Source organism: Anolis carolinensis, chromosome 1 (assembly GCF_035594765.1).
Source record: "Anolis carolinensis isolate JA03-04 chromosome 1, rAnoCar3.1.pri, whole genome shotgun sequence".
NCBI classification, from domain to species: Eukaryota; Metazoa; Chordata; class Lepidosauria; order Squamata; family Dactyloidae; genus Anolis; species Anolis carolinensis.
In genome coordinates this window covers 7673152-7699678 of record NC_085841.1, presented here as the reverse complement: position 1 = coordinate 7699678, position 26527 = coordinate 7673152, and the positions used below count along the sequence as shown (strand labels likewise).

The following is a 26527-nucleotide window of genomic DNA, read 5'->3' as shown; positions in this document are numbered from 1 at the left end:
CGCACCTATTAAAAATAATGAACTTAATAAGAGAAGGGAAAAATATGCCAGACTCATGGAAAGAAGCCCTAATTACGGTGATACATAAAGACAACACAGACCAAGAGGACATTAAAAACTACAGGCCCATCTCCCTAGTTAATGTAGATTATAAGATCTTCTCAAGTATTATAGCAGAAAGACTTAAAAACTTCCTAACAAATTGGATTAACGATGATCAAGCGGACTTCCTACCTAATAGGCAAATCAAGGACAATGTCAGGACAGTAATTAACCTAATAGATTATTATGAAAAAAATAACCAGAAGGAAGTACTTTTTCTAGCAATCGATGCCGAGAAAGCATTCAACAGGGTCAATTGGGATTTTTTCAAATTATTAGCGCAAGAATTGGACCTGGGCTATTATTTTCGAAATACTATAGAAGCCATATATCAAAGCCAAAATGCCAGAATCAGAATTAATGGACGGGAAACAGAACCAATAAAAATTGAAAAAGGAACAAGGCAAGGATGCCCCCTATCCCCACTCATCTTTATAATGACGTTGGAGATCCTTTTAAATAATATCAGAGAAAACAAGGAGCTCCAAGGTGCAAAAATACAAGGGAATAGTTATAAAGTAAAAGCATATGCAGATGATGTCATCTGCTTTATAGAAAACCCAGAGGACACGGGGGGGAAATGGTTAGAAACTATTAGACAATTTGGTGCACTAGCGGGGCTAAAAATCAATATGAACAAAACTAAAGCATTGACAAAAAATATACCCATGAAGAAACAGGAAAAAATCTCTAACCAACTAGGAATTCAGTTAACCACAAAACTAAAATATCTAGGAATAATAATAACATCTAAAAATATTCAACTGTTACAAAATAACTATGAGAATACTTGGAAAGAGATCAAAAGGGATCTTGAAAAGTGGAAGAACTTAAAACTATCACTATGGGGAAGGATTTCGACTACCAAAATGAATATCCTTCCAAGGATGCTTTATTTGTTTCAATGCCTGCCAATACTGAGAAATCAGAAAAACTTCGCTAATTGGAACAAAGACCTGAGCAACTATATTTGGCAGGGGAAAAACCCCCGAATCAAATGGGCAAATCTAACAGATGATTAAAAAAGAGGGGGATTTGCGGCACCAAACCTAAAAATTTACTATGAGGCCTGCAATTTGATATGGATCAAAGACTGGATCCAACTTAAAAATAGGAAAATACTAAACATTGAGGGATTTGATCTTAGGGCCGGATGGCACTCCTATCTGTGGTACGATAGGACCAAAATAGAAAAAAAAATTCTGTAATCACCCAATAAGATCAGCACTCATAAAGACATGGCAAAAATACAGAATGAGAATGTATAATAAGACACCAACATGGATCTCACCCCTGGAGGCAGCACAAAGAAGGCTATTGGGATGGAGTAAATGGCCAAAATATGAAGAATTACTAATAAAACAGGGATCAGAATGGACATTAAAATCACATCAGGAAATTTTAAACGATCAAGTAAAAATGTCATGGTTACAATACGGTCAACTCAGGGAGTATTTTAAAAGAGATGGGCCAATAGGCATTATGAGTAAAAACAACCTATGGGATAGAATACTACTCACAAACGGTAAACTCATCTCCAAAATCTATAAAATACGTTTGGAATGGGATACTGAGACCAATTACATCAAAAATTGTATGACAAAATGGTCTAAAGATATTGGCAGACCAATTCACCTAGAGGAGTGGGAAGCATGTTGGAATAGGAAATTGAGACTGACTTATGTATTCGAATTAAAAGAAAACTGGATGAAGCAATTCTATAGATGGTATATAACACCAAAAAAGTTAGGAAACATAAATAAAAACTTAAATACCAACTGTTGGAAATGTGGATTGGAGGAAGGAAGTTATTTCCACATATGGTGGAAGTGCCACAAAGCAAAAGAATTCTGGGCTATGATCCACGAAAACATACAGAAGATCCTGGAGATCAAATATAGACAACTACCAGAAACATACCTACTTGGAATTTCAAAAATACAGGCTGGGTCAAATGAAGAGAAACTAATGACGTACCTCACGACAGCGGCTAGAATAGTATACGCAAGACATTGGCGACAAAAAGAAATCCCCACAAAACTTGAATGGCTAGTTAAAGTTTCAGAAATCAAAAATATGGATAGATTAACTTACTTAATAGCCAAACAACAGGGGACCCCAAGGAAAGAGACCAATTGGCAAAAGGTAAACAAACATATGAATAGATAAAATACAGAGGAAAAAGCAGAGAGAAAACACATCATAATAAGAATTGAAAATAATAAAGAACAGAAATAAATAAATAAACAAAAAATAATAAACAAAAAATAATAATTATTATTATTAAAAATAAGAATAATAATAAGAATAATAAGAATAATAATAATAGTATGAACAAAACTGAATTAACAAACAAATAGAAGACCACCTCGGATACTCGGAGAAAACCCATACAAGAGAAATAGAAGAACTGAGTGAAGACAACGAATGAAAACAGGAGTAAGCAGACGGCAATCTTTATGGCAGCGAAGCGGAAGTCAATTTTGTTTTTAATTTTTACCTGCATACTTCCCTTCCTTCTTCATTTTTCTTTCTTTCTTTTTTCTTTTTTCTTTTTTTTTCTTTCTTCTTTGCCCACTAATATTTATCTAAACCCACCATCCCATCCCTCACCCCCTCCTCACTTCCCCCCTCTTTTCAGTTCACCCGAATTTTATTGTATATGATTGAAACTTAATAAAAATTTATTTAAAAAAATAAAAAAATAAAAGGTAAACAACAGAGCAAAAGATTTTGGTGCTCTTTCCTAAGAATTTAAATATTCAATTATTTCATCCCTGAATTTCAAAAAATGTCCTTCTACTCCATGAGGATATGATAGTTTGGGTGGGCTTTTTGCTAGCTGTTTTTTTTTTATTTTAGTTTTATAAAATAAAGCAATACATTTATAATACAGCAGACATATAGTATTCAAGACACTCAATAATTTTTCCCCATTAATCTCATTATATCTACTGTTAACGTCACTCTTATCTATGCATTTCTATGATTCACCTCCGTGTTCCCCTCCCCTCGAGCCACTTCTTTTTATATTCTCTGTCCAAATTTCATTTACTTTTGTGGAGGTAGCTTTCCATCCTTCTTTTTAAACCTGCTTTCAATAAATTTTCCCCAGAAATCATCAAAATGATCTTTCCTCCATATTCCTTTCTTAACTTTTAACTTACTTATCGTTTATTGCCAGTTTCCATAATTCCTTATACCATTTTTAAATTTGTATATTTATTTCCCTTTTCCAATTCCTTGCTATAAGCAACCTTGATACTGTTAGTGAATTGGATATTGCATATTTTTCCTCTTTTTTCAACTGTTTGTTGTTATATAACGATAGCAAACCAATACTAGGACTTCATTCTATCTTTATATTCATGATATCTTCTATCTGTCTGAAAATATTTCCCCAAAAATTATTTACATATTTACATTACTACCAAATATGCATATATGTTCCCAATTTCTGGCATCCTTGCCAACAGTTTTTTGAGTAATTTTAATTTATATTTGCTATTTTTACTGGTGGTCCAAATCAATTTATAATAGTTTTCTTTAATTCGTATTGATAAGTTTTTCTATTGACTTTGTTCCCATAGTTTGTTCCCACTCCATATCATTAATTTTGATCCCTAAGTTTTCTTCCCGTATCTCTTTGAGGATATTGTTCTTTATTTTTCATTCCTTTATTTCAATTATTATCTCATATATTTTACTATTTATTCCTTTCAAAGTTTGATGTTTTTCCATACCTCTTCCATTTCGTACTATTTGCTCAAATTGAGTGAGTTTATTTCCGTTTCTGTTATTTTTTATCCAGTTCTTAAACCATTGTTCTAATTGTCTACAGTGGAACCAAGATAATTTTATTTCCCTAAATTCTTCCATAATAATCTCCTTCATATCAACCCAGTCCCCTATTTTATCTATTTTTCCCTTTTCTATCCATTCTATTTTTAAATTGGGGGGGGGGGGGGTCCTTTCCATTATAATTGGGGTTATTAATGAACCTTCTGTCATTAATTTTTTTCCTATATTTATTCTATATTTTTAATACAGTACTTAAGTTTTAATTTCCTCCCCCCACCCCCAAAAAAACCTTAAGAGATGGGGAATACATGTTTCTTTGTGCACTGAACACATATTCATGTGAAGGGCATTGAACATGTTTTCATTGTTTTTAAATTGTTGTTGTTGTATGCTTTTTCTTGATGTATTTATTGCTGTGTTTGGATTTGCATTTTTATATTGTTTGGGCATGGGGAGATGGGGCAGGATATAAGAATAAAGTATTATTATTATTATTATTATTATTATTATTATTATTATTATTATTATTATTATTATTATTATTATTATGAAGAAAATTGTTTCCTGTTTCCAAAGCAATATTTTGCACAAGAAACAGAAATGGAAACACATCCAATTTTTATATATAATACAGCTAAATTCATCATTTTTTTCTGACTTAACATGAAAGCTGGAAGCCACTGAAGAATTGGGATTTGGGGCCAATTGAAGACAAATGTGAAATAATGAGTCCTCAAATCAGAAGGGATGGGATGTGGGGCTAATTTGTTTGCTTAGGCATTAAACAGCTGTAATACTTTCACAAAGCATCAGGCACTTGTAGTTTGAAAGGCTGGTTTCACTTTTTTCTCAATTTTATAACTACGTGTCTTTTAGTGTTTGGGGGGTGCATTATGGTTTTCTTTAGTTCTTTTCCTGTTTTGATTTTATTCTAGAGGACCTTTTCATTGGCTGTCCCTAGCCTATGGAATGACCTGTCGAAAGAGCTCCAATGGCTAAATCACTTGTCATAATGAAAGATACAACTGAAGACCTATCTCTTCTAGCAAGTCTACCCAGTCAATTTTAACGTGAATTTTATTAGTGAATTTAATACTAATAATACAATATAATAATATTAATTATAAATTATAAATTACATGTAATATTAATAATATTACAATATATAGTACAATATGGTAATTTATTGCCAGTATTGTGCTATGCTAATAATATAATATTGTATGTAAATTTAATTTGTAAGCCGCTCTGAGTCCCTTTCGGGGTGAGAACGACGGGATATAAATATATTAAATAAATAAATTTTCACTTGCATTTTTCCTGTGTGGATCTTGTTAAATGTATTTTAATAGTGTTGGATTTATCACACTGTTTTGACCATATTGTATTTCGCCTCGAGTTGCTAGGCAGGTAATAAATTTATTATTGGTGTTATCATCAACAACAACATCGCCACCATCACCCTCTGGAACTACAGTGGTGCAATCGGTTAAACCTTTGTGCTGGCTGGACTGCTTTTTTTTGTGTCAGGAGCAATTTGAGAAACTGCAAGTCACTTCTGGTGTGAGAGAATTGGCTATCTGCAAGGATGTTGCCCGGGGAGGCCCAGATGTTTTGATGTTTTTACCATCCTTGTGGCAGGTTTCTCTCATGTCCCCGCATAGAGCTGGAGGTGACAGAAGGAGCTCATCCGTGCTCTCCCCGGGTTGGATTCAATCTGGCAATCTTCAGGTCAGCAACCCAAACTTCAAGTCAGCAGTCCTTTCAGTGCAAAGCTTTAACCCATTGAGCCACCAGGGACTGGACTGCTGACCTAAAGGTTGCCGGTTCAAATCCATGAGATGGGGTGAGCTCCTGTCTGTCAGCTCTAGTTTGTGGGGACATGAGAGAAGCCTCCCAGCAGGATAGTAACACATCTGGGCATCCCGAGGGCAACATCTCTGCAGACGGCAAATTCTCTCACACCAGAAGCGACTTACAGTATGATCTCAAGTCACTTCTGACACAATAAAAAAAATCACCATAATCATCACACACTACTGCAGACTGGCCCTGGATTTATCAGCAAGTGACCTTAAGGCAAATCCCATTCTGGACAAATCTTGCCCAGAAAAGAATTATGATAGATTGACTGCGGAGTTGCTGTAAGATGGGATCGTTATAAAAGCAGCAACATCAGCAAGGCCCTTACAATCTATGTTGACTTCTTTTATCTAATGTTGGCAGTCATTTAATTTGATTTCCAGAAAAAAATAATGTGAAGATGGCATTTGATTCTGTAATCTGGAGTAATAACTACTACACTTACAGACCAGTGTTGCTTACCGTTTTCATCACATTCACGTTCCTCGCTTTTATTGCATTCTTCACTTTTTGAACTGCATTCATCTTCACAAGGCCGTCCTAAACAAAACAAACAAAAAAAAGGATATGTTATCAGTAGCATCAGTTCAACTTTTAATCCTTACTAGAGTAGACACATGAATCCAATGCAGCATATATAGATGTTGATATACCTGTGACAGAAACTTTCCCCAGCTTGGCACAGCAATGCTAACTCTTGAGCTCTTGTATCTCTCACCTTACCCTTTTACTTTTACCTAGGATCTTTTACTTAGGTCCCAAGCTGAATCACTATATTGAACCAAGCGAATGAATTTATTGGTTGGAAAAGGCTCCTCCTAGACTATGTGTACAGGACTTTGTGCGCACATAGTCTTGGATCCATACGCTGGCCATAGGCCACACTTTCCCCAATGTTGGTGTAAGCCATGGAGAGGTGGACAACAAATAAAATTATTATTTTATTATGACACAGCAAACAAGACAGATATGCTGGATTTCGTATCACAAAATCACAAGTCGAACACTTCTCAAGTGTCTAGGACTGTGTGATGTATTTTCGGATGATGCGTGCAGATCCCAGTAGGGTGGCCTTTTGCAATTGGCAGATCATGATTTTGTCAATGTCTATTGTTGCCAAATGCCGGCTGAGATCTTTTGGCATGGCACCCAATGTGCCCATCACCACCGGGACCACCTGCACTGGTTTCTGCCAGAGTCTTTGAAGTTCAGTCTTGAGGTCCTGATAGCGGCTGAGTTTTTCCTGTTGTTTTTCATCAATGCGACTGTCACCTGGGATGGCGACATCAATGATCCAAACCTTTTTCCTTTCCACAACTGTGATGTCTGGTGTGTTCTGTTCCAGAACTTTGTCAGTCTGGATTCGGAAGTCCCACAGTATCTTTGCTTGCTCATTTTCCAATACTTTTGCAGGTTTGTGATCCCACCAGTTCTTTGTTGCCGGGAGGTGGTACTTGAGGCATAAGTTCCAATGAATCATTTGGGCCACATAGTTGTGCCTCTGTTTGTAGTCTGTCTGTGCGATTTTCTTATAGCAGCTGAGGATATGATCAATGGTTTCATCAGCTTCCTTGCACAGTCTGCATTTCGGTCATCAGCTGATTTTTCGATCTAGGGCTTAATTGCATTTGTTCTGATGGCTTGCAATTAAGGCCAAGATCGAAAAATCAGCTGATGACCCGAAATGCAGACTGTGCAAGGAAGCTGACGAAACCATTGATCATATCCTCAGCTGCTGTAAGAAAATTGCACAGACAGACTACAATCAAATTTGTTACAAACAAATAAATTATTATTAGTACTAGTACTAGTAGTAGTAATAGTATTAGAAGTAAAAAAAATTATTGATTAATTAGTCTCTTTTAACTGAGGTAAAAGGTAAAGGTTTTCCCTGACGTTAAGTCCAGTCGTGACCGACTCTGGGGGTTGGTGCTCATCTCCATTTCTAAGCCGAAGAGCCGGCGTTGTCCATAGACATCTCCAAGGTCATGTGGCCGGCATGACTGCATGGAGCGCCATTAGGGTTAACTGAGACAAATGCTAAAATTCAAATGAGTAGGGGTGAGATTGAGGCCATGGCTTCACTTACCCAATTAATCCAGGGTAAACTGCTCCATAGCTGCCTAGTAGCAGCCCAAAAACACTCTGTATGTTCAGATGGCTGGTCAGACTGAGAGTGCATTGTGAGTGTCAGCACCACCCCTCCATCACCAATCACAAGCAACTCCCTTGCAGAGGCATGCCCTTGATGTTGCACTTCCTGGTCACATCACTTAGTACCCTGGTGTGACCTCACTAGAAGCGACATCACTAGGAGGCCTCCTGCAAGGGATGTGCTTGTAGCTGGTAACTCAGTGATGGTCCATTGGCCGCGTGGATAGCAGATTAAGCTGGATCCAGTTCAATTCCGCTGTCCATACTTCCAAAACTTTGTGATCACTCCAGAGCTTACTGGAAGTTCCAGTGTAAAAGCCGTTTCCCCTTGAACCAAATTAACAGCTGGTTCTAGCACTCCTGCTTTGAATCCAAAGTGTGTTGTGTGGATTCCCCACAGCAACTAAGAATTAGGTCCCGATCATTTTGCCTGTGTAGGCACAACCTCAGTCTCTCCTATACAGCTCAGGAACTTGAGCTGCCTGCTTACCTTCAGCCCTATACAGGAGGAAAGCAACCGTGGCCAAGAGAAGAAATGGAGATCTCATGTCTTCAGCTTTCAGGATCAGTGAGAGGAAATCACTCCAAAGGCAATCTGAGTTGAAATCCAGTTCAAAAATAACCTTTCCCTCTATTTATAAGATTGCAGAAACAATGGGATAGTGACGCATGCCCCGCAGTTTCGCACGATCAAACAGAGTAGATGAACAGTTCTATTGTAACGTAGGAGCAATAATCTCAGATACTTCAGAGCTTAATTAGGAATGATCCAATACTACATAATTGTGTGGAAAAACTAACAAACAAAATGTACACAACCACCACTAACCATGCAATTTTGTAGTGCTCGTCTCTCGAGCAATTCTACTTCTCCTTCAAAGAAATTCCTACTAAATGTGATATGACTTACTTCCAGATGTAAAATAGCTTCTGTTTATCTTTCAGGTCTGGAGCCTCCAGTGGCGTAGTGGGTTAAAGCCTAGTGACTTGAAGGTTGGGTTGCTGACCTGAAGGCTGCCAGGTTCGAATCCAACCCGGGGGGAACGCAGATGAGCTCCCTCTATCAACTCCAGCTCCATGCAGGGACATGAGAGAAGCCTATCACAAGGATGGTAAAAACATCAAAAACATCCGGGCATCCCCTGGGCAACATCCTTGCAAACAGCCAATTCTCTCACACCAGAAGTGACATGCAGTTTCTCAAGTCACTCCTGACATGAAAAAAAAATCTTTCAGCTTAGTTTATCCTGTAGACTTTGACATCAAAATTAGAAATAACTTCTATAAAGTTATTATCTGTGAGCTAAATAGAACGTAGTCCTGCAAAACAGTTGTTCAAATTGTAATGGAGGACTTTCTAGGTCTAAAATTCAATTGAAATCAGAATTCTTTCTACTTTGTATTTTTTTTATTAAATGGTTTTTATTGAAAGTTTCCAACTTTAGTAACAAACAGAGCACAAAAGGGGTAGTGGGGAAGCAGGGGCAAGGGGGGTTTGTGTGAGAGTGGGTAAGGGTGGTTACGAAGTTGTTCAATTATACTCTTTCTTAAGATAGTCCTCAAAAGCAGTCCAGTCAGTTTCCTTTGTCGCTCTCCTGTTGTTTTTCTTAATCAGGAAGGTTAGTTTGTCCATCTCTTTTATTTCTATAATTTTTTTCTATCCAAAGGTCTTTTGTAGGTATATTTTCTGATTTCCATAATCTTGCTAGTACCATTCTAGCTGCCATGATAAAAAAAGTAAAGCGTTTATCAGTATTCATGTCAATCGAAAGTTGGGGATCATATAGCCCTAGCAGGAGAAGCTCTGGTTTCGTCTCAAAGTTCTTTTGAAAAGTTGTGTTGCATTCCTCGTGGATCAGTTTCCAATATTTCCCCCCCCCCCTTTTTTTTTTACAGAATTCTTTCTACTTTGGTTGTGCTTTTCCTACATGGCGGAACCCCAGTGGCGAAGTGTGTTAAAGCACTGAGCTGCTGAACTTGCAGACTGTAAGGTCCCAGGTTCAAATCCCAGGAACGGAGTGAGTGCCTGCTGTTAGCTCCAACTTCTGCCAACCTAGCAGTTCGAAAACATGCCAATGTGAGTAGATCAATAGGTACAGCTCCAGCGGGAAGGTAACGGCACTCCATGCAGTCATGCTGGCCAAATGACCTTGGAGGTGTCTCTGGACAATGCCGGCTCTTTGGCTTAGAAATGGAGATGAGCACCAACCCCCAGAGTCAGACATGAATGGACTTAACGTCAGGGGAAACCTTTACCTTTACTTTCCTATATGGCAGGGGGCTGGATTAGATGCCCATGTGGTCTCTTCCAACTCTATGATTCTATGAGACTGATGGATGACCAATATGATAAAAGATATGAAAAGACTCTTGCCATAGATGTCTACAGCTGCCAGATTGCTTTACGCACAGAGTGGAAAGATACAACCATTCAGTCTCAAGAATAGGATTGTTGGAAAAGGTATGATTTTGGCAGAAATTGACACATTGATGACTTTGATTAAAGACAATTCATAAAGTAATTGTAAGGAGTACTGACAATCAATAATTGCATTTTTTTTGGAGAAATTATTGGGGAAGGTTATCAGGATTGGATATGAAGAGTAGCATATTGATATGCAAGTAGAAGTTGATGTTATGAAGAAAAATTAGTCAAAGTAGAATAATGATCGGTTATGACTATCAGCTAGGGAACTGGAAGCCACAACTTTTTCTTCCCACATTTTTGTTTTTAGTATTTTAATTTTTAGTGTGCATATTAGTCTCTGAGACTGTTGGGGAGGTTCTGTTCTTTTCAGAAAATGTCAACTATGGTGCCACAAACAACTCAAGATGTTGACAATGTATTATGCTAACATTTCTAAGTAAAGCAAAGACGTCAGAGAATTAACTTTGCAACGGAAATGTTAATTGCCTTTGCCTTGCCTTTTTACGTACAACATGCAACCTCTGGAAGATGAGGTAACATGCATTGTAGCCTTCGGGATGAAAAAGAGATGCCTATTCATTCCTAAAATTCTTGAGCAAATTGACTTTTTGAATAGCAGTCCCCCAGCCAGCCAGATGTGTGTCTTCACAAAGTCCTTTGAAGATTGAGGTCCAGGGATATGAACCCATTGTATTGTATCCTGCTCCATAACAGGCACAGAAATCTTTTTTTAACAACAAGAAGTGAGCAGAAATTGCCTCCTGGTTTTCAGTTTAAAAACCAGGCCTGTGTCTAAATTGGTCCCGGGGGTCAATAATTTGGTGGACCGTCTTCACATGCCCTAGGGAGATCTGGAAAGCCCTCCAAATAATGCTCCCTACGGACCTGAGTTTTTCTTGGCAACATTTGTTCAGAGGAGGTTCCTTGGTGGCTGCTTCGAAGCTGTGGAACTCTCTTCTCCAGAAGGCTACATTGGCCCTGATTTCTGTACTCATTCTGTCAACAGGAAAACACCTTCTTACATAAGGATTGGCTGTAAAGTGGTTGTTGCAAAATGTTCTTTAAGCTTCATTACTGGCATTATTAGCAACAGCTTTGGGAATCATTCACCCTCATTCCCAACCACATTGCTCCAATTATATGTTTGCAATCTTTAGGGAATTATTTTCTGCACAGACAAAGAAAAAAGATTAGGCCAGAAACACTTTTTTGTATTATAGATTAAAAGGCCCAACGGGAAGGAGGTTGGTCCACCTTAAGATGTTGCTGGAGCCAGATAGATTCCTGTCTCCTTGGAAGGTATTACCTTTGAGGTTCTGGCTGACCTCTGAAATGGGGCAATGTACAGAGTAGTGGACAATATCTCCCTTTTAAAGAAAAGCCTGGTTTATTTATTTATTTATTTATAGCATTTATATTTCGCCCTTCTCACCCTGAAGGGGACTCAGGGCGGATTACAGTGAATATATATATATGGCAAACATTCAATGCCATCAGACAAACAACATACAGTATAGGCACACACAGAGGCATTTAACATTTCTAGCTTCACGATTCCGGCCACAGGGGGAGCTGCTGCTTAACCGTCCACTTGTGACTGTACTTCCTCATTCCTTTCTGCCATGTTGCTGGCAGTTTTATGGTGTTGTAAATTAGTTAAATTAGCTTCCCGCATAAAGCGTACCTAAATTTCCTACTTGAAGATGCAACTGTTTTTCAGGCTGCATAGGTCAGCAGCAAGCTGGGCTATTTAATGGTCAGAGGCTTAACCCGACCCGGGCTTCGAACTCATGACTCTCATTCAGTAGTGATTTATTGCAGCTGGTTACCAGCCAGCTGCGCCACAGCCTGGCCCGGATAGCAGTCCCATGATTTTCTAGGGAATTGGCAGCAATGAATCATGTGAGTCAGTCATAGGCAACATTGCCAGAAGAGTCAGAGTAAGTCTGACCAACGATGGACTAGGACAAAGCTTTCCAGATTGTGGGTCAGGACACACTAGTGTGTAGCGTATAGTCCGCAGGCACATCACATGAAAAATGTCCCTATCCCCACAAACAAAGGCTGCATGGCAGGAAGACACAGTCAAAGTCCTCCTGACAGAAAGCCATCCACCATTTCATCACACTAGGCCTTTAAAATGGGCAGCCCTGCATTTTGGGCTTTTCCTGCTGCACACAGAATTCTGGGAAATGTAGTTTAGGATGGGAGCTTTGGAATTCTCAGCTACTCTGGAGAAGACCCACACAGTTTAAAAGTTGGTGGGCGAAATGCCCTCCGTGAGTGGTGATTTTCACCCTCTAGCCCAAAAACTGGGCCGGGGAGGAGGGAGGGGGTGAACCTCGGAAGCTCTCCCATTGCAGCCAATGGTCCAAAAATTTTCATTTTTTCTTTAGTGAGATGAAAATTCTGTTCGTATAGGCACCCCATTTTTGTTAACGGAAGCATTCCAAACAAAAGCACCACACTACTAGATAGCCATTTCTCAGGGGTACTTTGAATGTGCTTTTCCTGCACAGCAGGGGGTTGGACTAAAGGCCCAGGCGCTCCTTCCAATTCTATGATTCTATGATGAATTCTATGATGAATTCTATGATTCTATGATGACCTGCTGGATTGTATGTTCCTACGTGGCAGAAAGGGGCTGGACTGAATTGGTATTAGGGTCTTTTCCAACTCTATGATTCTGTGTTTCTGGTTCTATGACTCTGTGATTCCAAGACTCCCCATGAAAACCAAAACTTCAACTGCTCAAGTACCATTATATAATGTGGCATGGTAACACGATGGCCCTTATATTCTATGATAACTCAAATAAGACCTGGAGAAAACCTGGAGACCTCTGAAAATGACAGGAGTTTACACATGTGCATAGTAAAATAAAAGGGATTCCCCTTCTCTTGAATATTTTCAAGTTAGTGTTGGTTGGATCCATAAATGCAGAACCGGTACATGTGGAAGGCTAACTGAGCCTGGGAGTTTTGGCAACAGGTACATATAGTTTTCTGTGCAGGAGCTTATCAAGAGAGGGTTGCTTCTGGGCTGCTGGAAGAAGACCATTTGCATAGACACCTAAGGACTATTTGACTACCTCTCAAAGGACATTGTGTGAGTCAATGCAACTATTCATATGACTGTATATATGTTGCTCTGCATTTTGAAGAGTAAACTTCTTGTACTTATCATCTGTGTGGCATATCCTTTCTGTTGTAAGACAGTATGTGGACTGGTGAAACGTGAACTAAACATAATTCTTCATTCCACCACAATCTTGTCCAAGTGACAAAATAATATCTACATATACCTTAAAAAAAAAACCAAAAGAACAAAATCCATGTTTTTGTTTGTAGCATACTTTTAATAATCATCCTGGTTAGTTCTGCCTACTTGGCAGTGATAGAGCCCATGATAATGATTGAATGAAAAACTGTTGCCTTGATCAGGAAGTCAGGGTTGATGGTTTTCATTCAACAGTTTCCGGCATCTTACAACAGTTTGTGTTTTTATAACCACAATCAAGCTGGAGAGTTTCATTTTTGGGGCAGGTTATATAGAAACCACCACCACGGTAGCAAGGATTTCCAATGGTCTCTTAAAAGAAAAAATAAATGGTGTTGTTAGTGTGGATCTGATGCTGACGATCACATATTGCAAAGAGTGAAGAAAGAAAGAAAGAAAATGTTTGGTACAAATTGCCACCTTATTAGAGATATCAAAAGACCCAACAGCCAGTGGATTATGGTGACTTCTTCAGTTGGAGGTAAAGGTCTATTCTGGTTTGTAGTCAAAGCAAGATTTGAAATATTGTAATTAGCGGCAATGGGGAATCTTTTGAGGCTCGTTTCTCTGACATATTTATGGATATCAGGATGAAACTTGACACAGCAGTAAGCAACATTTACCATTTGTCTGCTAAGTTTCAGAATGTTTTGGTCATCCACTGATGTAGAGGCGATTTGTAATTTTTTTTAGAAATCAAATGACTTTAAAGGAAAACCAAAACTGATCTCCCCTTGGATTCCTTCTAAGTGACAGAACATGAGTAAGGCATCATACCTGCAAAGTTTCAGGACGTTTTGCTCATACACTGATTTTTAGGATTTTTTAAAAAATTGCAAATAATTATTTTTTAAAAATTACAAGAGGAATGGCATTCTTACAATGTAAAAATGGCATCAATATTTCAAGGATTCAGAAATATCCGTTCATCTACTGATTTTTAGGAATAATATAATAGTAATTCCTTCTTACTTGACAGAATAGGGTTGGACTAAATGTCCCTTGGAGTCTGTTGCAGAACTCCCTCACTCTTGTTAGTGATAGACTTTACGCTTGAAACTGACATATGCCACAATACTCTGGGCAGCATCAAGGAGTCTAGGCTGGAGTAGGATTATTCCTGAGAGTTGAGAGGTAGTTGTAGACAAGGGTAAAATTTACCGGAATTTCTTTAAAAGGGAGGAAGGGTAAAAGAAATAAAATAGGACAGCCTGCCTCATTGTTCAGGTGAGTGTCTGCCACAGTCACTGCACCTGGAGAACCAGCTTCAGTAGCCCCAGGAGGGGAGGCTGACTTTCAGTCTGGTTAGTAGGGTTGTCCATATGTTCGTAATAATTCTCCTTCCGTAATTATTTCGGATTTTTCTCGTTTTTTGAAACGAGTATTGAAACGTTTTCCCTCGGCGCAACTGGCAATGTAATACGATCCATCGTTGGCCCATTCTCTAATTGTGTCTTAAAATTTTCGTTAATTTTTTTCCTTCAAATTTTTTTTAATTTTTTAAATATTTTTTTTTGTTTCTGCAACCTCATAGAATCATAGAATCATAGAATAGTAGAGTTGGAAGAGACCTCATGGGCCATCTAGTCCAACACCCTGCTAAGAAGCAGGAAATCGCATTCAAAGCACCCCCGACAGATGGCCATCCAGCCTCTGCTTAAAAGCCTCCAAAGAAGGAGCCTCCACCACAGTCCGGGGGAGAGAGTTCCACTGCCGAACAGCCCTCACAGTGAGGAAGTTCTTCCTGATGTTCAGGTGGAATCTCCTTTCCTGTAGTTTGAAGCCATTGTTCCATGTCCTAGTCTGCAGGGCAGCAGAAAACAAGCTTGCTCCCTCCTGCCTATGACTTCCCCTCACGTATTTGTACATGGCTATCATGTCTCCTCTCAGCTTCTCTTCTGCAGGCTAAACATGCCCAGCTCTTTAAGCCGCTCCTCATAGGGCTTATTCTCCAGACCCTTAATCATTTTAGTCGCCCTCCTCTGGACGCTTTCCAGCTTGTCAACATCTCCCTTCATCTGCGGTGCCCAAAATTGGACACAGTATTCCAGGTGTGGTCTGACCAAGGCAGAAGAGAGGGGGAGCATGACTTCCCTGGATCTAGACGCTATTCCCCTATTGATGCAGGCCAGAATCCCATTGGCTTTTTTAGCTGCCGCATCACATTGTAGGCTCATGTTTAACTTGTTGTCCACGAGGACTCCAAGGTCTTTTTCGCACACACTGCTGTCAAGCCAGGCGTCCCCCATTCTGTATCTTTGATTTCCATTTTTTCTGCCGAAGTGAAGTATCTTGCATTTGTCCCTGTTGAACTTCATTTTGTTAGTTTCGGCCCATCTCTCTAAGTCTGTCAAGATCGTTTTGAATTCTGCTCCTGTCTTCTGGAGTGTTAGCTATCCCTCCCAGTTTGGTGTCATCTGCAAACTTGATGATCGTGCCTTCTAACCCTTCGTCTAAGTCGTTAATAAAGATGTTGAACAGAACCGGGCCCAGGATGGAGCCCTGCGGCACTCCACTTGTCACTTCTTTCCATGATGAAGACGACGCATTGGTGAGCACCCTTTGGGTTCGTTCGCTTAGCCAATTACAGATCCACCTAACCGTAGTTTTGTCTAGCCCACATTTTACTAGTTTGTTTGCCAGAAGGTTGTGGGGGACTTTGTCGAAGGCCTTACTGAAATCCAGGTACGCTACATCCACGGCATTCCCTGTATCGACCCAACTCGTAACTCTATCGAAAAAAGAGATCAGATTAGTCTGGCATGACTTGTTTTTGGTAAATCCGTGTTGACTATTAGCAATGACCGCATTTGTTTCTAAGTGTTTGCAGACCACTTCCTTAATGATCTTTTCCAGAATCTTGCCTGGTATTGATGTGAGGCTGACCGGACGGTAATTGTTTGGGTCGTTCTTTTTTCCCTTCTTGAAGATAGGGACCACATTCGCCCTCCTCCAATCTGCTGGGACTTCTCCCGTTCTCCAAGAACTCTCGAAGATGATTGCCAGTGGTTCTGAAATAACTTCCGCTAGTTCCTTCAATACTCTTGGATTTAGCTGATCTGGCCCTGGCGACTTGAATTCGTTTAGAGTGGCCAGGTGTTCCTGGACAACTTGTTTCCCTATTTGGGGTTGGATTTCCCCCAATCCTTCGTCCATTCCATGTTGCTGAGGTTGAAGATGGCTTTCTTTTTGTGAAAAGACCGAGGCAAAGAAGGCATTAAGCAGTTCTGCCTTTTCCCTATCCCCTGTCGCCATCACCCCATCTTCTCCTTGCAGTGGCCCTATCGCCTCCTTTTTCTTCCTTTTTCTACCAACGTAAGCAAAAAAGCCTTTTTTGTTGTTTTTTATGTCCCTGGCAAGCCTGAGCTCATTTTGCGCTTTAGCCTTGCGAACCTTTTCCCTACAGGTGTTGGCTATACGTTTGAATTCTTCTTTGGTGATTTCTCGCCTTTTCCACTTCTTGTGCATGTCACTTTTGAGCTTTAGCTCAGTTAGAAGTTCTTTGGACATCCATTCTGGCTTCTTTGCATTTGTCTTATTTTTCTTCTTTGTTGGCACTGTTTGCATTTGCACCTTGAGTATTTCACTTTTGAAAAACTCCCATCCATCCTTAACTCCCTTGTTTTTTAATATTGGCGTCCATGGGATGCCGCTCAGTAATTCCTTCATTTTTTGGAAGTCAGCTCTCTTAAAGTCCAGAATGCATGTTTGACTTGTCTTAGTTTCAGCATTCCTTTGTATTGCAAACTGCAGGAGCACATGGTCACTTGCCCCTAAGGATCCAACCACTTCAACTGTATTGATCAGGTCTTCCACATTTGTTAAGATTAGATCAAGAGTTGCTGATCCCCTTGTTGCCTCTTCTACCTTCTGGACCATAAAATTGTCTGCAAGGCAAGTAAGGAATTTATTAGACTTTGTACTCTTGGCCGAGTTTGTTTTCCAGCAGATATCGGGATAATTGAAATCGCCCATGACTACTATATCTCTTCTTTGTGCCTGTTTGGTCAGCTGTTGACAGAAAGCTTCATCAAGTCCTTCATCCTGACTCGGAGGTCTGTAGTAGACACCCACGACAAGGTCTTTTTGAGTCCCGGTTCCCTTGATTCTTATCCAGATGCTTTCAAGCTGGTTTCCCAGATTACAGTCTTGCATTTCTTCTGCAACGTAACTGTTTTTGACATATAAAGCTACTCCCCCTCCTCTCCCCTTTGTTCTATTTCTGTGAAAGAGGTTATAGCCCTCAATGGTTAAATTCCAGTGATGGGAGTCATCCCATCAGGTTTCAGTGATGCCTATGACATCGTATGTGTGCTGCTGTGCTAAGAGTTGGAGTTTGTCTTGCTTATTTCCCATTCTCTGAGCATTAGTGTAAAGACATGTAAGCCCCTGTGACCTCCCCTTGAGCTGTTTATTTGGGATTATTCTGCTCTCTGTACTTGGTCCTTGCTGTGTTTGTGCAGCCCTCCGTTTAGCCTTTTGGCGGTTCCCTGTAGTCGTGGGTAATATAGTGTTCGCCAGGCTGTTGTTCCCCTCCCCCAGTGGATCTAGTTTAAAGTGCGCCTGATGAGGTTTGTGAGTCTGTGTGCAAAAAGATGTTTTCCTACTTGTGTGAGATGCACCCCATCACTTGCCAGTAGTCCATCCTCTTGGAAGAGTAGACCATGGTCAAGGAAGCCAAAATGCTCCTCTTGACACCATTTTCTGAGCCAGTTATTGACCTGTACTATTTTTCCGGCCCTTGTAGAGCCATGTCCTACAACGGGGAGGAGGGATGAAAAGATCACATGTACATTATACCGTTTTAGCTTATACAGTTTAACCTAACTGTTAAATGGGAGCTTAGCGCAGCCTAACATGGCTACCGCTCCCTGCCAATCAGAGTCTTCCACGATGGCTAAAAAAGGTGGGGGCTAGCGTCCTCCGCGTCCACATGGAGGATCGCTATAAAAATCGCCTCCACACGGAGCAAAGCCATTCTGGGTTGGGATACCGAGGAGAGAGGGTGGTTCGCGCGCGCCGTGAAGCAGAGAGGGCAAAGTGACTGGGGGTAGAGTGTTGTTGCTGGTTAGATACTGTGTTGGGGGGAAATTGGCTTGGGGCTTGGGGCAGAGTCCTTGCTGTGGATGTAGGGAATTTTTTTTTCCAAACAAGTCTGCGTCCCTCCCTGCAAGTGCTGAGCTTGGGGTGGTTCCTTCTCCTGAGGTAGACCTTTTGCCTTTCTTTTTTTCCTTTTTTGGAATAAGGCAATCACCCCATAAGCCTTTCTTTCCAAGCCTTAAAAGGAGGGAGCTTGCTTCCCTGTAACCGCGGAGCTTTGGGGTGCTTTTGCTTTCCTACTCCTGAGGGAGACCTTTTGCCTTTCCTTTTTTACTTTTTCTGGAATAAAGCAATCACCCCATAAGCCTTTTTTTCCAAGCCTTAAAAGGAGGGAGCTTGAAAATTATAGTTTTCTAAGCATGTCTGTGTCCCTGTAAGCGCTGAGCTTCCCTCACGCTTCGTTTATAATCCCAAGCCCCCGGGCTGAGTGTTATTGCATCAATTACAAAGACACACATAGCTTTCAAACTTAAAAGGGTACATTGGAAGTAATAGTTTCCAAAGGACGTGGGGCACCCGCCAAGGCATTGCTTCCCTCACGCTCCATTTCTATTCCCAAGCCTTGGGCTGAGTTTTATTTCTGCAATCACAAAGTCAGACATTGATTTGATTCAGTAGAGGGTCCACAGCAATTTATAGTTTCCAAAGGACGTTGCCAATCCTGTCAAGGCATTGCTTGGCGTGTGCTGCATTTCTAATCCAAAGTCCTAAGCCAGAGTTTCATTTTTGCAATCACAAGGTCAGCCAGTGGCACCATTGATCAAAAGGTTCAAAGATAATTTATAGTTTCCAAAGGACGTTGCCAATCCAGTCAAGGCATTGCTTGGCGTGTGCTGCATTTCTAATCCAAAGTCTACACAAGTAGAAGAGGGACTTTTACAGTGATAAGAACCCAATTGACCAGGAAATAAGACTTTCAAACCAGGAACAGGTTTCTTCAAATATTGAAAAATAGTGTATTATAAAAAGTTATGAAAATTCGCCAAAAATAATAGGAAACAGGAAACATTCTGCAATTTGTTGAGCAAAGAGTGTGGAATGTGTTCTCCCACTGTACCAAATTTGATGAGAATAGCTCAAGAAATGAGGGCAGGAGACCCCCCAGAAAAGTCCCCCCCGGTTTCCTGTTTTTTGGCTATTGCGCATGCGCGTCCGCCATTTTAGAAACATTTTAGAAACATTACGAATTTTCAGAAATATCCGAAAATTTTGGGTGAAACATTTAGAAATAATTTCTACATCGAAGAGCCAGCACCCCCTACTTTAGAAACGAGAATTGAAACATTTTTTCCATCGATCGGACAAGCCTACTGGTTAGCTATGGCTGGCTAGGCTAATAAGGGAAAAGCACCAGCTGACTCAACGGACGCTTCCTGAATCCAACCAGAAGCTTCAGGTGTTCATGTTACATTCTGGGAAAGATTCCAAAGGGGTTTTGATCTGTTTTCAACGGTCCGGCTGCCGAATAGCTGAAGTTATCCAAACTCTGAATCAACCAATGGAATTTCACACACACCAGAACCCATATACATGGAAGGTGAACTGTATTGATTTGGACCAATAGGTGAGGAACTCTAAAGAAGGGACTGCACTTTCTAGTTCAGTCTTGTCCAGGAGACAAAGTATCTTGGACTGGGTCCTACATATACCTTTTTTTTAAAAAAGCAAAATAACAAAATCCACATTTTTTGTTTTGTTTTTAGCATACTTTTAATAATCATATTAGATTTAGCCCTGTAATGGTAGAGCCCATGATAATTGATTGAGTGAAGAACTGTTGCTTTGATCAGGAAATCAGGGTTGATGACTTTCACCGATCAAGGTTTGACATCTTACAACATCTTCTCTCTATTGTATCACACTCTAACGGAAGAATTTCATTGTTCTCGTCGAAGCAGTCTATACTCTTATGAAGACAGTAACCACCACCATTGTAGCAAGGATTGTCAAAGGTCCCTTAAAAAAACAACAAATGGCGACATTAGTGTGGATCTAATGCAGAAGAGGAGAAAAGATGATCACATATTGCAAAGAGTGAAGAAAGAAAAGAAATGTTTTGTACAAATTGTCACATTAGGGATGTCAAATGACCCTACAACCAGTAGATTGTGATGGCTTCCATAGTTGGAGGTAGAGATATATTCTAGTTTTTAGTCAAACCTTAAATCAGGCGTGGCCAATTTTGCAGAATTATAATTCACTTGGCATTTATTTTTATAGGATCTCTCAGTTACCACTGGAAAATTGTATATCTTAAACTTCTTTTAACAAATGTTATAACCATTAAGACTGTGGAATTTAATGATTCAAAACTCATTAAAATATTAGGGGGTGCCTGAGTTATGTTTCTAAAGTGCTGTAGTGTCTCAGAGACCCCCGAGTCATAACCCCGTCGCCATTATGGATCAGACCGAAGAAGAGATGGGGTTTGTGCCATTTCCGCACGATCCTGCTCCCTTCCACATGTCCCCTGTTGACAGTTTTAGCCCACAGTTAATTAAAAAGGCCCTTGACTCACAGCCTGGTTCTCCAGAGAATGCTATGTTTGACCGCAGATTGTTTTGGGAAACATCTCGCTCGGAGAAACAGAATTTGAGGAGAAGAGCTAGATTAGCGGAGAGAGCAAGCGTTAATTAAGCCGGTTCCCTTGAGAGTTTCCCAGGAGGATTGTATCTGGCAAGTTGTTGATTTAGTCAACATTCCCTTGGGAAAGAGTGTTCAGACACCTGGCTGGAGAGGAGAGCGAAGTCCCATAAAAGTTCTGGGTGCCGACTGACCTTTGCAGTGTTCAACGTGTCAGTTGAGGGATTCACATCGACTCTAGTTCTGCAGTGTGCTACTCTCGAGTAGACCGGCGTTGTATCTCATCTCCCTGTCAAGCCTGGACAGCAATTCAGCTTTACCACAACTAACTTTGCCTTGCCTTGCATCCTAGCCTCGGATTTGAGCCCTGGAACTCTTTGACAGATCTTGCCTTAATAACCACTCAAACAGCCTAAAGGTTTGAGTGTGTTTCGGTTATTGGATTTAAAACTTTGAACTCTAATACTGGACATCTACTTTCACATTACTGCACTATATTTGACCTTTTCTGAAAGGTCTATTGCTGGACTATATACTCTGCTTATTTTTAGTTGTCTCCTTTATTTCCTTAATAAAGATATTAGATTGTTTATTGGCCTCCGTGTCTGGTTTCCAGTGCTCATGCTGCCCTATGGTGTCACAAGTACATTGGTAAAAATTTTGTTACTATAACCAGAGTAACAAAATTTAGTAAATTTTTCCTTATAGGAATTGTGCAAGTGGGGAAACTTCAGGGGCTCCTTTCTCCTTCTGTTTTATAGCTATTGGTGTGAAACTTGCTACAGTGGTAGAATGGATTGAGTACTGTTAGCTCATCAAGTTTCAGAACATTTCACTTATCCACAGAGTTTTGGGGAATTTTAATTTTTTTTGATAAACAACATATTTAAAAAACTCCTTCTCTATATAATGACAAAAGATAACAGGGGATCATTCCCCCCAGCTCTCAGAAATATTCATACATGTATTGATTTTAAGATTTTTAAAAAATGTTGACAAAAACTTTTTAAATACAAAAAGCCATAACAGCTATCTCATTGAATGTCTCTCATATTAACCAACAGGACTTCCATTTAGAAATTTCTTCCCAGCCCAGCACATAGATTTACTTACTAGAAGTATCAGTTAGTCCTCCTCTTTGCAGATTCAACCATTTATTGGAACTCTGGCTGGCTGCAAACCACTCCTCTTTCCTGATTGGAGCTTTCTGATGCTGAGCAGAATTCTGGGAAACGTAGTTTAGAGCAGGGCTTTTTGAATTCTCTGGCATAGGGCTCCTTGCCTTCCCAAACTACACTTCCCAGAATTCTGTGCTTTCTTAATCTCTTTCCCAGTGAATTCTGCGTTCTTCCTGCTGCTTCCCTCTCCTAATGGCAAGAGGCCATTAATTTTGCTTTGCTTTCTTACAATGAAAATGAAACTGATTTTGGGAGGCTTCCAGGATTTACAAAATTCCAACAAAAAATTATTGGGTATGTTTTGATTCGTAAGGCTTTTGATAATGCGTCATAAGTACAAATTTAATGGATTTTATACAACTTACAACAATGAACGAAAAACTGCCATCCCTAATCACCATGTCTCTGGGGACTTTATTTCTTGTGGCATACTGAGAATTCACCCTTTAGAGATGGTCTGTTTGCCTCTCTTGATCAAGTTCTTGTCATCCAAGCATGTCAGCAAAGGTTTGAACAAACCAATTGCTAAGTTCTTGAACAACTTCAGGGATACCTCTTGATCTAAGTGAAAATTGCCTTTGGAGATAATCCAAAAGTTGTAATTGTAAGCTTTCTTGTTGAGATTGCATATATTGCCTAATTTGGCATTGTTCCAATAGATTTTTTTTGTGGTGGACTTGTGCTTCTTTAATCACAGCCACCATTATTTTCACCTGACTCAGTTCTTTCTTCATATCCTGTTGTTCTATCTCCAATTGATGAAATTTATGAGATAAATTTTCAACTTTGTTACATACTTTTTCCACCATGTTTGAGATTTCATCCAGTCTGTTATTCATTTGATGTATTGATTCAGTCAATGCCTTAAGTTGAAGAGTCATGAGCTGGTCAAGTATATTTCCCCATCGTGTCCATTCTATTGTTCTATTTAACTATTCTTCCTAAATTTTCTTTTTCTTTTTATCCTATTTTACTTACTTTAATTATATGTATTTGTAAACTTCTTAAGCTAAGTAAAATTTCTCTCCGCATTTCCCTTTATTATGAGCCAGATATTAATGAAATCAGCATTCAAGACAAGATGAAATTAGGTTATTATCTAGGGATTGATCACAATTCTTTTTATCCTGTGATTGTTAATCTCAGACAATGCTTTCACCTCGTTTAGACATTATTTCACGTATTTAAATATCATCCCCATATCAACTCTTCACCTTCTCTTCCCCAGGCTAAACATGGCAAACTCCCTTAGCCACTATGCATAGTTCATGGTTTCCAGACCTCTGACCAGTTTGGTTACCCTTCTTTGTATACTTTCCAACTTGTCAATTTTTGAATTGTAGTGCCCAAATCTGGACACAGTATTCCAAGAGAGATGTGGCTGAAACAGATTAAAAGGCCCAAGATGCAAACAACTCATTCAACAGTTATACAGTTTCTCAGCAGGGTGTCTTAAAGCATAAAATACCTTTTTTTAATCAATTAGGGCAAGAAATTTTTAAAGTATGGTTTCCATTCCCAGTCTCCAGTAAATAAGAGTTAATCTCATAGAACCACTAGTTCTGTAATTATACTGAGCTGAATAAATCAGAATTAACATCTAGCACACATTTTTTCCATATGTTAAATTCAATTACACTAAAAAGAGAAGAAGAGTGAGTCAGATACAGTATTCAGATTTCATTCCCATTGCCTGATATGCAAAATTTCTTTCTGTGTAGCACCAATATTATTATTGTGGTACCAGCAACACCCTATGCAGATCAACATATGTACAATTGGAATGCACAATGCATGATTGAAATCACCACCGCATAATGCATAATTCCAGTGTACAGTGTGAAATGGCAATGCACTGTATGCAATTGCAGAAGTGCAACACCAAATCCAATGTGCATAACTATGAACAAATCGATGTCCACCATTATCTACAGAACACATCTGTTGCACCATAATGCAAATTTCACCCCTAAAACATAGCACCATTTAAACCTGTATAGGTCACTAACAAGATGCCAGTATTTGTATATATGTATTTTTCAATCAACGTTCCTCCCAGTAATCATCTTGAATTTCTTAGTTACCTGTAGCATTCAGGGAAAAGACCATGCCAACCAAAAAGAAAAGAAGAAGAAATTTCATGGTGCGAGCTTCCTTGGAAATCTCCAATATTCTGGTTAAGAGATATAGCTCTAAGGCAAAGTGCTGCTCAATCTGTATAAGACAGGAAAGTTCTCACTATTTATAGAACAAGAAAGAATAATGTCATTCAGCCTGAGCAGAGGGGCGGGTGGAGGGTTAGAGGAGAGGAGGGATTTGGAGGTAGGCTCTGGAACTCGCTCCCCAGGAAAATTAGGCAAGCTACCAACTTGGCTGCATTTAGGAAGAGCCTTAAAACTTGGCTCTTCACACAGGCCTTTGGATAAGAACTACCCATCTGTATGATAAATATTGGTTCAGTGTCCACTTTTTGATTGGTTGCACTTTTGCTTTGTTAATTTTCTGATATACCAAAGGTAAAGGTTTCCCGATGGAGCGGTATCTATTGATCTACTCACATTGGCATGTTTTCGAACTGCTAGGTTGGCAGGAGCTGGGGCTAACAGCGGGTGCTCATTCCACTCCCGGGATTTGAACCTGGGACCTTTTTGTCCACAATTCAGCAGCTCAGCGCTTTAACACACTGTGCCACCAGTGGGTCTACCCCACTCCAAATCTCCCACGATTTTGCAGCACTTTATCAACTACCTCATGTTTACAAAACTCATTTAGCCCACTTTTGCCCAGTTCGTTTTTATGATTTATTGCTGTATTTATTGTTGTATTTTAATTTATGTTGCTTAATAAGATGTGCGCTAGTACCTTATAAGTCTGATCCAAAGAAGTTTCACATGTCACCTGTTGGAAAAGACTATGTTGGTAGTGGTGGATATAAAATAGTTGATTGTTATTGATCAAGTGTAGCAGCAAAATCTTGAAAGAATGTGTCTGAAGTAGAGGTTTGTGTTTAATCGTTTAAAAGTCATGAGATGTTCCCTAAGTATATGGAGTGTAAGAGACAACTGCACAAAGATTGTATGTGATTGCCTAGTTTAAAGAAAAGTGTTATAAGACATTCAGTATGAAAAACCATTACATGTAATGAATGTACAATAAGTTGATTCATATGTGCTTAGGTGATGTATATAATTAAGAAGACAAAAATACATTTAAAGAGGGGGAAATTGTTTATGTGGGATTTGTGTATTGGTAGTGTATAAATGCAATTTGTGTCTTGTCTGTATTGCATACTGATTGCATCATCCAGAGTGTACTATAGTCTAGAAAGAGGGGGCGCAGTGAGCCCAAACCTGATCAGGTGATGGTCGGTCCATGGCAAAGGAGCGATGGTGAGCTCCTCCACACCACCACCTTCCTCCCATCCCTGGCAGAAAACCAAGTCAAGTGTGTGCCCTGCTCTGTGGGTAGGGCCAGATACTAGTTGGGACAGCCCATGGTTGCCATGGCGGCCATGAAGTCCTGAGCTGCACCAGAAGGAGTGGTCTCGGCATGGACATTGAAGTCCTCCAGCACAATGAGCCGTTGGGACTCCAACGCCAGGCCAGAGACCATCCCTGCTAGTTCAGGCAGGGAGATTGAAGTGCAGCGGGGTGGTCGGTACACTAGCAGAATCCCTAAACTGTCCTGGCCCCCTATTTATTTATTTATTTATTTATTTATTTATTTATTTACAGTATTTATATTCCGCCCTTCTCATCCCGAAGGGGACTCAGGGCGGATCACATTATAACACACATAGGGCAAACATTCAATGCCCATAAACACATCAAACAGAGACTGAGAGACACACACGCAGAGGCAAGTTAACTTTCTTCTGAGGGGATGTTCGATTCTGGCCACAGGGGGGAGCAGCTGCTTCATCATCCACACTGACGGCACTTCCTCATACCAGGTCGTAAATTAGTTAATCTTGCCTCCCCACTTTTTTTATTAGTGGTACCTTATCTCCTACTTGATAGATGCAACTATCTTTCGGGTT

The 26527-nt window shown here is 39.9% G+C and overlaps 1 protein-coding gene across 2 annotated transcripts in view; it reads right to left on the bottom strand.

Annotated features, from left to right (window-relative positions):
- Nucleotides 1–25913, bottom strand: part of LOC103280080 (clumping factor A) — a 45768-nt gene extending 19855 nt beyond the window's left edge. Inside the window, exons 1-2 of one of the 2 annotated variants that reach the window (XM_008117922.2) lie at nt 24573–25913; nt 6229–6306 (exon numbers count right to left, since the gene is read on the bottom strand). In XM_008117922.2, the coding sequence (XP_008116129.2) occupies nt 6229–6306; nt 24573–24630 (136 nt within the window). In that variant the 5' untranslated portion in view covers nt 24631–25913. Of the gene's footprint in view, nt 1–6228; nt 6307–19100; nt 20684–24572 lie in introns of those variants that run through there. The other variant, XR_507146.2, reaches the window with a different exon arrangement.
- Nucleotides 25914–26527: the final 614 nt, after the last annotated feature.